The sequence below is a fragment of the Procambarus clarkii genome, chromosome 84 (genome assembly GCF_040958095.1).
Source record: "Procambarus clarkii isolate CNS0578487 chromosome 84, FALCON_Pclarkii_2.0, whole genome shotgun sequence".
Classification (NCBI taxonomy): Eukaryota; Metazoa; Arthropoda; class Malacostraca; order Decapoda; family Cambaridae; genus Procambarus; species Procambarus clarkii.
This window is the reverse complement of record NC_091233.1, coordinates 15114429-15131864: the sequence shown is the minus strand read 5'-3', so window position 1 is coordinate 15131864 and position 17436 is coordinate 15114429. Positions and strand designations below refer to the sequence as shown.

At 37.1% G+C, this 17436-nt stretch overlaps 1 protein-coding gene across 1 annotated transcript in view; it reads left to right on the top strand.

The window, feature by feature from the left end:
• LOC123748325 (macrophage mannose receptor 1-like) overlaps positions 1-17436 on the top strand; it is a 418517-nt gene that overhangs the window by 252549 nt on the left and 148532 nt on the right. The window contains exon 4 of the mRNA XM_069316575.1: positions 15562-15810. Coding sequence (XP_069172676.1) covers positions 15562-15810 — 249 coding nt within the window. The remainder of the gene's footprint in view (positions 1-15561; positions 15811-17436) is intronic.

Below are 17436 nucleotides of genomic sequence, written 5' to 3'. Positions count from 1 at the left end.
AAGGAACATATAATCCCACCTCACTCAAATGTAGATATAAAATCGGAGATACGTAAGTTCTAATCAGTTGTGTATTTGTGAACTAAAGTCTTTGAAAATGTAATAAGTTTTACGAAACGCGCCCGTGTCGCGTCAGACTCGAAATAAAAATGAATTTTGGAGAATTGATTTTTGATTTACCTCCAACAGTGAAGCGTAATGTACGAAAGATTGAGAAAATTCGTGTTAGAATTATTAATCTTACTTTTTCGGTCATATTTAATAATATATGTCTACAGGAAAGACTGCTACCAAAATATACTAATATATATATATATATATATATATATATATATATATATATATATATATATATATATATATATATATATATATATATATATATATATATATATGTTGAAAGCATAATTCAACAAATTGATCGAAACTGTGAACGCCAAGAAATCTGGACTCCACCTGCCAAAGATTATTGGGGAATATAAACCTGGATATGCGTATGGAAATGTCAAGACACACAAGCCTGGAAACCCACTTCGGCTAATCATCAGCCAGATACCCACACCCACGTACAGACTGCTGAAGCGACTCAACGGCCTGCTGACTCCTTATGTCCCTTGCGCCTTTAGCCTGAAGTCTCCAAAGGAATTTGTTGACTTACTGCGGGGCACACAGGTCACAGGGATAAGAGCCTCGTTGGACGTAAAATCACTGTTCACCAACGTACCTGTGGACGAGACAATCGGGATGATAGCCGACAGAGTGTATCGTGATCCAGCCTGTACTCCTCTTGACATACCAGAAAATATTCTAAGGAAACTACTCCAAGCTTGTACTAAAGAGGCACCCTTCTTGAGCCCGGATGGGCACATGTATAAGCAAGTAGATGGGGTCGCCATGGGTTCTCCCCTAGGTGTCCTGTTTGAAAACTTCTACATGGGTACACTCGAGCAAAAAGTCTTAGTCGACATGAACTTGAAGCCAGCCATATACTGCAGGTATGTTGACGACATTTTTACACAGGTACCTGATGTCAGACATCTGCAGGAGCTGAAGGAGGCATTTGAGCAGAGTTCCGTGCTGCGTTTCACTTACGAGATGGAAAAGGATGGGAAGCTGCCCTTTCTAGATGTAACAGTCATGGAAAAGAGCGGAGGTTTCCACACTGCAGTCTACACTAAGGAAACGAACATAGGAATGTGCCAAAATGCCAACAGCGACTGCCCAGACAGGTACAAGAGGAGTGTTGTTAACGCATATGTCGACCGTGCTCTCAGCCACAGCTCAGAATGGAAGCAAGTCGACGAAGAACTCTGTAGGGTAAGGCAAGTCCTAGTCAACAACGGCTTCTCCAATGGTTTCGTCGAAGACATCATAAGAAGGAAAGTGAAACGCCATGCAACCTCTGAAGAGACAACTAACACAACACCTATACCCCCTATTAGACTATTTTACAGGAACTTCTTTTCCACAGCTCATAAAACGGAGGAAAGGGTCCTGAAAGATATTGTTAATAGAAACGTCATACCTACAGACAAAAATCAAAGGATACAACTGACGATTTACTATAAAACCAGAAAAACGGCCAGCCTACTCATGAGAAACACTCCAGACACAAAGCAGAACGCTTTAAAAGAGACCAACGTCGTCTATGCCTTCAAATGCCCTCTTGGGGACTGTAAGCTCCAAAAAACCCAGTATATAGGCAAGACAACAACATCTCTTTCTAGGCGTTTAACGATGCATAAGCAACAGGGCTCCATTAAGTAACATATAATCTCTTCCCACAACCAAACCATCGCCAGAGAAATCCTAGTAAACAACACACAAATCATCGATAGATACAGTGATAGCAGGCGGCTTGACGTTTGCGAGGCACTACACATTAAGAAGTCAACACCAGCAATCAACAGCCAATTAATGCACAACTATATTCTACCCACCTCAAGACTCCGCTCCAATATAGAATCATCAAGAAATATGGACCAATAGGCTTTCTACAATCACTTCCATTCAATACCCATTGTTTCGTGTTCTGTCTTGTGTTGATGAATTTAATACCCTATTATTACCACCTCACCCCATCCACCTCACTCAAATGTAGATATAAACAAATCGGAGATGTGTAAATTCTGTTCAGTTGTGTATGTGTAAACTAAAGTCTTTGAAAATGTAATAAGTTTTACAAAACGCGCTCAAGTGTCGCGTCAGACTAGAAATAAAAATGAATTTTGGAGAATTGATTTTTGAATTACCACCAACAGTGAAAAGAGAAATGTACGAAAGATTGAGAAAATTCGTGTTAGAATTATTAATCTTACTTTTTCCGTCATATTTAATAATATATATATATATATATATATATATATATATATATATATATATATATATATATATATATATATATATATATATATATATATATATATATATATATATATGTCGTACCTAATAGCCAGAACGCACTTCTCAGCCTACTATTCAAGGCCCGATTTGCCTAATAAGCCAAGTTTTCATGAATTAATGTTTTTTCGTCTACCTAACCTACCTAACCTAACCTAACCTAGCTTTTTTTGGCTACCTAACCTAACCTTACCTATAAATATAGGTTAGGTTAGGTTAGGTAGGGTTGGTTAGATTCGGTCCTATATCTACGTTAATTTTAACTCCAATAAAAAAAAATGACCTCATACATAGAGAAAAGGGTTGCTTTATCATTTCATAAGAAAAAAATTATAGTAAATATATTAATTCAGGAAAACTTGGCTTATTAGGCAAATCGGGCCTTGAATAGTAGGCCGAGAAGTGAGTTCTGGCTACTAGGTACGACATATATATATATATATATATATATATATATATATATATATATATATATATATATATATATATATATATATATATATGTCGTACCTAGTAGCCAGAACGCACTTGTCAGCCTACTATGCAAGGCCCGATTTGCCTAATAAGCCAAGTTTTCATGAATTATTTGTTTTTCGACTACCTAACCTACCTAACCTAACCTAATTTAACTTTTTCAGCTACCAAACCTAACCTAACCTATAAAGATAGGTTAGGTTAGGTTAGGTAGGGTTGGTTAGGTTCAGTCATATATCTACGTTAATTTTAACTCCAATAAAAAAAAATTGACCTGATACATTATGAATTGGATAGCTTTATCATTTCATAAGAAAAAAATTTGAGAAAATATATTAATTCAGGAAAACTTGGCTTATTAAGCAAATCGGGCCTTGCATAGTAGGCTGAGAAGTGCGTTCTGGCTACTAGGTACGACATATATATATATATATATATATATATATATATATATATATATATATATATATATATATATATATATATATATGTCGTACCTAATAGCCAGAACGCACTTCTCAGCCTACTATTCAAGGCCCGATTTGCCTAATAAGCCAAGTTTTCCTGAATTAATATATTTTCTCTAATTTTATATATATATATATATATATATATATATATATATATATATATATATATATATATAAAATATATATATATATATATATATATATATATATATATATATATATATATATATATATATATATATATATATATATATATATGTCGTACCTAGTAGCCAGAACGCACTTTTCAGCCTACTATGCAAGGCCCGATTTGCCTAATAAGCCAAGTTTTACTGAATTATTATATTTTCTTTAATTTTTTTCTTATGAAATGATAAAGCTACCCATTTCATTACGCATGAGGTCAATTTTTTTTATTGAAGTTAAAATTAACCTAGATATATGACCGAACCTAACCAACCCTACCTAACCTAACCTAACCTATCTTTATAAGTTAGGTTAGGTTAGGTAGCCGAAAAAGTTAGGTTAGGTTAGGTTAGGTAGGTTAGGTAGTCGAAAAACAATTAATTCATGAAAACTTGACATATTAGGCAAATCTGGCCTTGCATAGTAGGCTGAGAAGTGCGTTCTGGCTACTAGGTACGACATATATATATTTATATTTACATATATATATATATATATATATATATATATATATATATATATATATATATATATATATATATATATATATATATATATATATATATATATATATATATATATATACAACTTTAGAACACTTTCCCACCAGGAGACTCGAACCCTAGCCAGCACAGAAGCCTTCCAGCAACTGGCATAACAGGTACGCCTTAACCCTCTCCACCACCTACTCAGACCCTTAAAAGAGATGGTAATTTCGGAGTATTTAAATACCACAAAGATCACCAACTCCCAAGAGCACTAGAGCAAGTGAGGGGTCATTTAGACGTTAATTTCATCAAGTCCCTGTTAAGTCCCAGGTTCGAGTCTCCTGGTGGGAAAGTGTTCTAAAGTTGTATACTTGACTCTCGTGTTTAGGAGAGTTGTGCCTTAAGCATAGACACTGTGTCTTCCCATATTAACAGGGACTTGATGAAATTAACGTCTAAATGACCCCTCACTTGCTCTAGTGCTCTTGGGAGTTGGTGATCTTTGTGGTATTTAAATACTCCGAAATTACCATCTCTTTTAAGGGTCTGAGCAGGTGGTGGAGAGGGTTAAGGCGTACCTGTTATGCCAGTTGCTGGAAGGCTTCTGTGCTGGCTAGGGTTCGAGTCTCCTGGTGGGAAAGTGTTCTAAAGTTGTATACTTGACTCTCGTGTTTAGGAGAGTTGTGCCTTAAGCATAGACACTGTGTCTTCCCATATTAACAGGGACTTGATGAAATTAACGTCTAAATGACCCCTCACTTGCTCTAGTGCTCTTGGGAGTTGGTGATCTTTGTGGTATTTAAATACTCCGAAATTACCATCTCTTTTAAGGGTCTGAGCAGGTGGTGGAGAGGGTTAAGGCGTACCTGTTATGCCATTTGCTGGAAGGCTTCTGTGCTGGCTAGGGTTCGAGTCTCCTGGTGGGAAAGTGTTCTAAAGTTGTATACTTGACTCTCGTGTTTAGGAGAGTTGTGCCTTATATATATATATATATATATATATATATATATATATATATATATATATATATATATATATATATATATATATATATATATATATATATATATATATATATATATATATATATATATATATATATATATATATATATATATATATATATATATATATATATATATATATATATATCGTACCTAGTAGCCAGAACGCACTTCTCGGCCTACTATGCAAGGCTCGATTTGCCTAATAAGCCAAGTTTTCATGAATTAATTTATTTTCGACTACCTAACCTAACCTAACCTAACTTTTTCGGCCACCTAACCTAACCTAACCTATTAAGACAGGTTAGGTTAGGTTAGGTAGGGTTGGTTAGGTTCGGTCATATATCTACGTTAATTTTAACTCCAATAAAAAAATTGGCCTCATACATAATGAAATGGGTAGCTTAATCATTTCATAAGAAAAAAATTAGAGAAAATATATTAATTCAGGAAAGCTTGGCTTATTAGTCAAATCGGGCCATGCATAGAAGGCCGAGAAGTGCGTTCTGGCTACTATGTACGACATTATATATATATATATATATATATATATATATATATATATATATATATATATATATATATATATATATATATACAACTTTAGAACACTTTCCCACCAGGAGACTCGAACCCTAGCCAGCACAGAAGCCTTCCAGCAACTGGCATAACAGGTACGCCTTAACCCTCTCCACCACCTGCTCAGACCCTTAAAAGAGATGGTAATTTCGGAGTATTAATACTCCGAAATTACCATCTCTTTTAAGGGTCTGAGCAGGTGGTGGAGAGGGTTAAGGCGTACCTGTTATGCCAGTTGCTGGAAGGCTTCTGTGCTGGCTAGGGTTCGAGTCTCCTGGTGGGAAAGTGTTCTAAAGTTGTATACTTGACTCTCGTGTTTAGGAGAGTTGTGCCTTATATATATATATATATATATATATGTCGTACCTAGTAGCCAGAACTCACTTCTCAGCCTACTATGCAAGGCCCGATTTGCCTAATAAGCCTAGTTTTCATGAATTAATGTTTTTTCCACAACCTAACCTACCTAACCTAACCTAACCTAACGTTTTCGGCTACCTAACCTAACCTAACCTATAAAGATAGGTTAGGTTAGGTTAGGTAGGGTTGGTTAGGTTCGGTCATATATCTACGTTAATTTTAACTCCAATAAAAAAAATTGACCTCATACATAATGAAATGGGTAGCTTTATCATTTCATAAGAAAAAAATTAGAGAAAATATATTAATTCAGTAAAACTTGGCTTATTAGGCAAATCGGGCCTCGCATAGTAAGCTGAGAAGTGAGTTCTGGCTACTAGGTACGACATATATATATATATATATATATATATTTATATATATATATATATATATATATATATATATATATATATATATATATATATATATATATATATATATATATATATATATATATAACAAAATTTCTGAGGGTCACGAGGGATACAACAACCGAAAAAAACGAAAGTAAACAAACTAATCGAAATAAATTAGCAAGGAAGTTAGTAAGAACAAGACCGGAACATAAAAATGCCAACATTGAAGACACTGCTCAACTTGCTTTGCCCACTACACATGATTAATCTTTGTAAGTAAATCTGACCCTATTTTCGCTTTTTTCTTCTTCAAACTTTAAAGCCTTACTTGTCTCCCCACTTATGCATTATTCTTGACCCATTTGTATTGGTTTATTTGTCTACACCTGACAACCAAATGGTATAAATCCAATATGCATTTTACTTTCCTATCACTTGAAAAAGAACCATGTAGGTTCGAAACGTTGTGTTATCTATATAAATAAAAATGGAAATCTTCGTTTGTTCAAAATCGCTAATCTCCGAAAGTTCTTCATCGATTGCTTCGAAATTTTCACACAACGTTCCATTCACTTCCGAGCAGGTTTTTATATACATGCTACACTGATGTCACGTCTGTGACGGATAAAAAACCATGCTTTTTCTGAAAACTGTGCTTTTCATGTTAGGGAAATTTTCGAAACCTCTTTATCGATTGCTTTGAAATTTTGATACAACGTTCCATTCAAATAGGCCCGTCTTTTTATATATCTACTGTATACGTACCTCACCTGTGACAGGAAAAAAAAACTTTTTTTTTTAAACAGTGCCATCTGTTGGATGTAAGAGCAACACACTCTGTAATCTCCGAAAGTTCTTCACCAATTGATTTGAAATTTTGATATACCGTTGCATTCGAATAGGCGCGTCTTTTTATATACCTAATATGTAGATGCCACCCCTGTGACAGGTAAAAACATGCGTTTTTGAAAAACAGCACCATCTGTTGCTTATAATGGCAACATGCACGATATACCATATATGTCACGTATTTCCATTTCAATTTTTCCGATTGCATTGATAAATTTTATTTTCATAGATTTCGATTTATTTTATTTTTTAGTGAATTATTTTGTGACATTGTGTTGGAATTGAGCTGTGTTGTTTATTATACCGTTCATTTTGTAAGTATAAATATAGATGCCACACGTGTGACAGATAAAAGAATGCTTTTCTTGAAAAACAGAGCCATCTGCTGCATGTAAGAGCAACACACATGTTAAACTAGATAAGTTACAATTCCATTTCAATTGTTTCTGATTACATTGATAAATTGAATTTTCATAGATTTTTATTTATTTTCATTTTGATTTAATTATTTTGTGTGAATTGCGTTGGAATTGAGCTGTGTTGTTTACCAGACCGTTCATTACATGAGTATAGTTTATTTTTTTAAAATTTCATATTTTTATTTCATTTTTAACTGTTTTTCTTATATTTCAGTGATGGGAACATCAGATCACTTGATGTTCCCAATTTTCTGATGGGAACATCACACCATTTGGGAAGGCATCGGATAATGGAGTGAGGAATGGTGGGGATGACCAAGGGACGGAAGCAAGAGATGGCGCAGAGGACGAGGGGACAAGGGAGGGGGTAATGGTGGGGAAAGACGAGTGGACGGGTGAGTTTGGGATGGTGGCGACGAGGGGATGGAGGATAGGAGAATGGTGGGGAGGACAAAAAGACAGGGGAGTTGGGCATGGTGGGAAGGAAGAGGGGATGGTGGTGTGGAGAATGGTGAGAAGGATGAGGGGACGGTGGAGTGGGGAATGGTTGGGAGGCCGAGGAGACGGGTGAGGGGGGGAATGGTCGGGAGGACTCGGGGACAGGGAAGGTGGCTGTGGCTTAGCAACGCACATGTGTTGCTGAGCCACAGCAACGCGTGGCCAGGTACTGAAAGTCTATAAATTAAAATGTATATGTTCGTTTGTTCAAAATCGCTAATATTCGAAAGTTGTTCACCGAATCCTTTGAAATTTTCACACAACGTTCCATTTGCATCTGAGCAGGTTTTTATATACATACTATATAGATCTCATGTCTGTGACAGGAAAAAACATTTTTTTTTAAACTGTTTTTCTAGTGTTTTTTATGTGAGGGAAATCTTCGAAACCTCTTTACCGATTGCTTTGAAATTTTGACACAACATTGCGTTCGAATAGGCGCATGTTTTTATATCCCTACTTAAATTATTACTTGCCTCACCTGTGACAGGTAAAAACACGTTTTTTTTTAAACAGCACCATCTGATGGAGGAAAGAGCAACACTCACTGTAATCTCCAAAAGTTCTTCACTGATTGCTTTGAAATTTTGACACGCCGTTCCATTCGAATATGTGCATGTTTTTATATACCTACTATATACATGCCACACCTGTGATAAGTAAAAACATGCTAATTTTTTTAAACAGCGCCATCTGTTGCACGTATTAGCAACAAACAATATACTAAATATGTTACAATTCCTTTTCAGTGTTTCTGATTGCATTGATATATTGAATTTTCATAGATTTCAATTTATTTTCATTTTGATTTAATTATTTTGTGTGACATTAAGTTGGAATTGAGCTGTGTTGTTTATCATACCATTCATTTTCTAAGTATAAATATAGATGCCACACTGGTAGCAGGTAAAAACATTTTTTTTTAAGAAACAGTGCCATCTGTTGCATGTATGAGCAACTCTTACATCAAATTCACCAGCTTGATCCTTACATCAAATATGTTACTGTGTTAAATATGTTACGATCCCAGTTCAGTGTTTCCACCTGCATTGCCAAATTTAATTTATTTAGATTTTGATTTATTTTCATTTTGATTTAATTGTTTTGTGTGACATTGCATTAGAATTGAGCTGTGTTGTTTATCATACCATTCATTTCGTGATTATATGTATAGATGCCACACCTGTGACAGGTAAAAACATGTTTTTTTTTACAGCATCATTTTTTACACATAAAAGCCAAACACGCTATACTAAATATGTTACGATTCCATTTCAACGTTTCCGATTTCATTAATAAATTTAATTTTCATATATATCGATGTTTTTTTTTCATTTTGATTTAATTATTTTGTGTGACATTTCGTTGGATTTGAGCTGTGTTGTTTACCATATCGTTCATTTCATGAGTATGAAACGCTGTTCTTGGCCTACTATGCAAGGCCCGATCTGTGAAATAAGCCAAGTTTTTTAGAATTTCAATATTTTTCTATTTTTTTCTTATGAAATGATAAAGCTATTCATTTCATTATGTATAAGCTAATTTTTTTTTAATTTTAGTTAAAACTAACTTATATTTATGACCGAACCTAACGAACCCTACCTAACCTAACCTATCTTAACCTAACCTAAACTAACATAACTAAATCAATAATTTATGTTCCTAATATAATGTATAATTATATTTAAAATAAACGATTTATTGAAAATAAAGAAAATCACTTGGCCTATTAGGCAAATCAGGCCTTGCATAGTAGGCCGAAAAGTGCATTCTGGCTACTAGGTACGACATTATATATATATATATATATATATATATATATATATATATATATATATATATATATATATATATATATATATATATATATATATATATATATATATATATATATATATATATATATATATATATATATATATATATATATATATATATATATTATTAAATATGACCGAAAAAGTAAGATTAATAATTCTAACACGAATTTTCTCCATCTTTCTTACGTTTCTTTTCACTGTTGATGGTAATTCAAAGATCAATTCTCCAAAATTCAGTTTTATTTCTAGTCTGACGAGATAGTTGAGCGTGTTTCGTAAAACTTATTACATTTTCAAAGACTTTAGTTTACAAACACACAACTGAAACTGAATAGAGCTTTGCACATCTTCGAGTTTATATCTACATTTGGGTGAGGTGGATGAGGTGAAAACGAACTTTCAACAATGGGTATTAAATGGGTATTAAATTCTAACACAAGACAGAACACGAAACAATGGGTATTGAATGGAAGTAATTGTAGAAAGCCTATTGGTCCATATTTCTTGATGCTTCTATATTGGAGCAGAGTCTTGAAGTGGGTAGAATATAGTTGTACATTAATTGGCTGTTGATTGCTGGTGTTGACTTCTTGATGTGTAGTGCCTCGCAGACGTCAAGCCGCCTGCTATCGCTGTATCTATCGATGATTTCTGTGTTGTTTGCTAAGATTTCTCTGGTGAAGGTTTGTTTGTGGGAAGAGATTATATGTTCCTTAATGGAGCCCTGTTGCTTATGCATCGTTAAACGCCTGGAAAGAGATGTTGTTGTCTAGCCTATATACTGGGTTTTTTTGAGTCTTACAGTCCCCAAGAGGGCATTTGAAGGCATAGACGACGTTGGTTAAAGCGTTCTGCTTTGTGTCTGGAGAGTTTCTCATGAGTAGGCTGGCCGTTTTTCTGGTTTTATAGTAAATCGTCAGTTGTATCTTCTGATTTTTGTCTGTAGGGATAACGTTTCTACTGACAATATCTTTCAGGACCCTTTCCTCCGTTTTATGGGCTGTGGAAAAGAAGTTCCTGTAAAATAGTCTAATAGGGGGTATAGGTGTTATGTTAGTTGTTTCTTCAGAGGTTGCATGGCGTTTCACTTTCCTTCTTATGATGTCTTCGACGAAACCATTGGAGAAGCCGTTGTTGACTAGGACCTGCCTTACGCTACAGTTCTTCGTAGGGAGTTTTTCGTCGCCTTGTTTCCATTCTGAGCTGTGGCTGAGGGCACGGTCGACATAAGCATTAACAACACTCCTCTTATACCTGTCCGGGCAGTCACTGTTGGCATTCAGGCACATTCCTATGTTTGTTTCCTTAGTGTAGACTGCTGTGTGGAAAACTCCGCTCCTTTCCATGACTGTTACATCTAGAAAGGGCAGTTTCCCATCCTTTTCCATCTCGTAAGTGAAACGCAACACAGAATTCTGCTCAAATGCCTCCTTCAGCTCCTGCAGATGTCTAACATCAGCTACCTGTGTAAAAATGTCGTCAACATACCTGCAGTATATGGCCGGTTTCAAGTTCATGTTGACTAAGACTTTTTGCTCGATGGTATCCATGTAGAAGTTTGCAAACAGGACACCTAGGGGAGAACCCATGGCGACCCCATCTACTTGCTTATACATGTGTCCATCCGGGCTCAAGAAGGGTGCCTCTTTAGTTCAAGCTTGGAGTAGTTTCCTTAGACTGTTTTCTGGTATGTCAAGAGGAGTACAGGCCGGATCACGGTACACTCTGTCGGCTATCATCCCGATTGTATCATCCACAGGTACGTTGGTAAACAGAGATTCTATGTCCAACGAGGCTCTTATCCCTGTGGCCCGTGTTCCCCGCAGCAAGTCAACAAATTCCTTTGGAGACTTCAGGCTGAAGGCGCAAGGGACATAAGGAGTCAGCAAGCCGTTGAGTCGTTTCTCCAGTCTGTACGTGGGTGTGGGTATCTGGCTGATGATTGGCCGAAGTGGGTTTCCAGGCTTGTGTGTCTTGACATTTCGATAGCAGGCGGCTTGACGTCTGCGAGGCACTACACATCAAGAAGTCAACACCAGCAATCAACAGCCAATTAATGCACAACTATATTCTACCCACTTCAAGACTCCGCTCCAATATAGAAGCATCAAGAAATATGGACCAATAGGCTTTCTACAATTACTTCCATTCAATACCCATTGTTTCGTGTTCTGTCTTGTGTTAGAATTTAATACCCATTTAATACCCATTGTTGAAAGTTCGTTTTCACCTCATCCACCTCACCCAAATGTAGATATAAACTCGAAGATGTGCAAAGCTCTATTCAGTTTCAGTTGTGTGTTTGTAAACTAAAGTCTTTGAAAATGTAATAAGTTTTACGAAACGCGCTCAAGTGTTGCGACAGACTAGAAATAAAACTGAATTTTGGAGAATTGATCTTTGAATTACCATCAACAGTGAAAAGAAACGTAAGAAAGATAGAGAAAATTCGTGTTAGAATTATTAATCCCACTTTTTCGGTCATATTTATTAATATATGTCTACAGGAAAGACTGCTACCAAAATATACTAATATATATATATATGTATATATATATATATATATATATATATATATATATATATGTGTGTGTGTGTGTGTGTGTGTGTGTGTGTGTGTGTGTGTGTGTGTGTGTGTGTGTGTGTGTGTGTGTACTCACCTATTTGTGCTTGCGGGGGTTGAGCTTTGGCTCTTTGGTCCCGCCTCTCAACTGTCAATCAACTGGTGTACAGATTCCTGAGCCTACTGGGCTCTATCATATCTACATTTGAAACTGTGTATGGAGTCAGCCTCCACCACATCCCTGCCTAATGCATTCCATCCGTTAACTACTCTGACACTGAAAACGTTCCTTCTAACGTCTCTGTGGCTCATGTGGGTACTCAGTTTCCACCTGTGTCCCCTTGTTCGCGTCCCACCAGTGTTGAATAGTTTATCCTTGTTTACCCGGTCGATTCCTCTGAGGATTTTGTAGGTTGTGATCATGTCTCCCCTTACTCTTCTGTCTTCCAGTGTCGTAAGGTGCATTTTCCGCAGCCTTTCCTCGTAACTCATGCCTCTTAGTTCTGGGACTGGTCTAGTGGCATACCTTTGGACTTTTTCCAGCTTCGTCTTGTGCTTGACAAGGTACGGGCTCCATGCTGGGGCTGTAAACTCCAGGATTGGTCTTACATATGTGGTGTACAAGATTCTGAATGATTCCTTACGCAGGTTCCTGAACGCCGTTCTGATGTTAGCCAGCCTCGCATATGCCGCAGACGTTATTCTTTTTATGTGGGCTTCAGGAGACAGGTTTGGTGTGATATCAACTGCTAGATCTTTCTCTCTGTTCGTTTCATTAAGTACTTCATCTCCTATTCTGTATCCTGTGTTTGGCATCCTATTTCCACTGCCTAGTTTCATTACTTTGCATTTACTCGGGTTGAACTTCAACAGCCATTTGTTGGACCATTCACTCAGTCTGTCTAGATCATCTTGTAGCCTCCTACTATCGTCCTCAGTTTCAATCCTCCTCATAATTTTTGCATCATCGGCAAACATTGAGAGAAACGATTCTATACCCTCTGGAAGATCATTTACATATATCAGAAACAGTATAGGTCTAAGGACTGACCCCTGCGGTACTCCACTCGTAACGTCTCGCCAATCTGAGACCTTACCCCTCACACTGACTCGTTGTCTCCTGTTACTTAGGTACTCCTGTATCCAACGGAGTACCTTCCCTTTCACTCCAGCCTGCATCTCCAGTTTTTTCACTAGCCTCTTGTGTGGCACTGTGTCAAAGGCTTTCTGACAATCCAAAAATATGCAGTCTGCCCACCCTTCTCTTTCTTGCCTTATTTTTGTTGCCTGGTCGTAGAATTCAAGTAACCCTGTGAGGCAGGACCTGCCATCCCTGAATCCATGTTGATGCTGTGTTACAAAGTTCTTTCGCTCCAGGTGCTCCACTAGCTTTCTTCGCACAATCTTCTCCATCATCTTGCATGGTATGCAGGTTAGGGACACTGGTCTGTAATTCAATGCCTCCTGTCTATCTCCTTTCTTGTATATCGGGACTACGTTAGCTGCTTTCCAAATTTCTGGCAGTTCCCCTGTTGCCAGTGATTTGTTATACACCATGGAGAGCGGGGCACAGTTCTTCTGCTCCTTCCTTTAGTATCCAAGGGGAGATTCCATCTGGGCCTATAGCCTTTGTCACATCCAATTCTAGTAAACACTTCCTTACTTCCCCGCTGGTAATCTCAAACTCTTCCAGTGGTTCCTGGTTAGCTATTCCCTCTCTTATCTCTGGGATTTCTCCTTGCTCCAAGGTGAAGACCTCCTGGAATTTCTTATTCAGTTCCTCACACACTTCCTTGTCGTTTGTAGTGAATCCTTCTGCCCCTAACCTTAATTTCATAACCTGTTCCTTTACTGTTGTTTTTTTCTCCTGATGTGGCTATGCAGCAATTTAGGTTGAGTCTTTGCCTTGCTTGCGATGTCATTTTCGTATTGTCTTTCTGCCTCTCTTCTCATCCTAACATATTCATTCCTGGCATTCTGGTGTCTTTCTCTGCTCTCCAGTGTCCTGTTATTCCTATAGTTTCTCCATGCCCTTTTACTTTGCTGCTTAGCTAGCCTACATCTCTGATTAAACCATGGGTTTCTCATCTTCATTTCACTGTTTTCCTTTTGGACTGGGACAAACTTGTTTGCTGCGTCCCTGCATTTTCGCGTGATGTATTCCATCATATCTTGGGCCGTCTTTTCCCTGAGCTCTGTTTCCCATGCTATATCTGCTAGGCATTTTCTTATCTCCTCATAGTTTCCCTTTCGGTATGCTAATCTTTTGGTTTTGGTATCCCTCCTCGAGTTCAATAACCCTTCTTCAATCAGGTACTCAAACACCAATACACTGTGGTCGCTCATTCCTACTGGGTCCTCAAAACTGATTTCTCTTATGTCAGAGTCGTTCAGGGTGAAAACCAGGTCGAGTCTCGCTGGTTCGTCATTTCCTCTCATCCTTGTGGGTTCACTGACATGCTGGGTTAAGAAGTTTCTAGTCGCCACCTCCAGTAGTTTGGCTCTCCACGTATCCTCGCCTCCATGCGGTTCCTTGTTCTCCCAATCAATCCTGCCGTGATTGAAGTCCCCCATGATGAGCAGGTGGGATCTATTTCTACAGGCAGAAGAGGCTGCCCTCTCAATTATAGTGTTAACTGCCATGTTGTTGCTTTCGTACTCTTGACTGGTTCCTCTGTCATTTGGTGGAGGATTATATATTACTGCTACTACTATCCTTGGTCCTCCCATTGTCATGGTGCCTGCTATGTAGTCTCTGAAACCCTCACAGCCCGGGATAGCCATCTCCTCCTTGTGTGTGTGTGTGTGTGTGTGTGTGTGTGTGTGTGTGTGTGTGTGTGTGTGTGTGTGTGTGTGTGTGTGTGTGTGTGTGTGTGTGTGTGTGTGTGTGTGTGTGTGTGTGTGTGTGTGTGTGTGTGTGTGTGTGTAAATTCTAGCATATATTCTCTCTTCGTGTTTCAGCTTCCTTCTTCATCCTAAAGGATATGATAAATTAGTGAAGAGTTTAGCATTCGTTAAATATTTCCTAAGAATAACAAGATGATCTTACACAGGAGATATCTCCAACTCCTACTGGATGGATGGCATGTTGGACAACAACACAGGCAGATTCACGTATGCATCAGGGGAGTTGGTGCCCATGGGCACTCCTTTCTGGGGCGCAACATACACCCTTCACCAACCCAGTGGTGACGGCCCCTGCATTGAGCTTTATTCAAATGACCATCACTACATGAATGACCTGGCTTGTGACCACATTCATTTCGCCCTGTGCGAATTTCCTTTTTCATCAGCCGGAGAAGGTATGTATTGTTTGAAGTAGATTCCTCAGTAACAAGCTCCATATTTTATCACTCAGCTCTGTATATTAAAAAAAATAATTATATCTAGTTTTAAAATCACACATTAGAGTACAAATATTTGATTTTACTTTACCAAACCTAAGAAACATGTGAGAAATTTACCAGAAGGATGTAATTTTAATATTTGAAAAATTTTATTGATTAATTATTTATGTTGAATTTTAATTTTAAATTATTTATTTTGCAATTTGACTATATGAAGATAATTCTTCCACTAATAAACTCTCACTAGTTTGGGTGGGGGGTTATATTTATAAATTCAACTAGACAGGAATTGACTTGTTAGTCACATCATAAATTTAAAATTTTTAAATGGGTAATATAGAATAATTAAATTGATATGAGTTTATTCATTTAATAGACTAAACCTTTATACTAAAACAAGTGTTAAGTTAGCTGAACAACGAATTTGGACTGGACACATATCAGCCAAGTGAGCTTGACATCCTGTGTCGACATGCGGTTATGTCGTCTTAAAGGTTGTAAATCAAGCGTTGAATACTGGTTCGTTATAAATCAGCTACCTTTCAACGCACGACATTGTGTATTGGGCCAAAACAATAGGTAAATTAAAACAATAATTTTTATAACATGCTATGTTAGATTAAGTATTTAAGTTTTAGGTTATGAGACATTCACCAGTTCTTTGGTATTATCTTGCATCATAACCGATGACGACTGATACATATACAATGAGCTCTTTGTTATGGTGTGGGCTCTGTTGGGTATTAATCAAAGTAAGGAAGTTCCACCTACTGGGGTTAGGAATGGTCTGGCCCCTGGGGAAAACTGTTCCCAGTAATCACAGGAACAATAATGGTCTGTTGTCTAGAGCAGATCACCTTACCCAATGCAAGAGGAGTGATGGAAACTTCAGTTGAAATTTACCTTAATGTAATTTTGTAACCCCCAAAGCCACCCCAAATATAACAGAAGTACTTTACCACCTCTATCTTACGTTACCTCTCTGACTTCATATAGACAGGAAACGAGATGTACAGACAGCAAATTAGTGGTAAAGTCTACTTATCCTTAAGGGACCACACAGTCCACTAAGTTTAATAACACTATAGCAGAAAATATTCGCTAGTCATTATAAAGATCTAAACACTTGGAGCTCAAAGTATCTGACTAGGGAGCACAGACAAAAATACACAGAACATCTAGTGGCACAGAACAATAACAATATTACTTATCTGGTTTATTAAAGAATAAAGAGAGAAGGAGATAAAAAAAGGGGTGAACATCTACGTCAGTAATAACAGCACAAGAGAGCAACCTGTGACATTTGGCTTGCTGCTTGCTTGATCAATTGATCATACAGTAACCACTTGAATCTCTAATACAATATTAAATTGCCACTAGCCAGTTCTAAGTATAAATAGAACATCCTTGCATTACAATACACTAACAGATTACTATCACAGTGTACTTACAATTCTAGGAGCATCAAAGTGCTCTTACGTCTGGCAAAGTAATGCTCGCTTGCCATTTGCAAAATGAGGAACAGTTCTCTTGTATATGAACAGCCAGACATTTCACTCCTTCTTTAACTCAAACCTATCT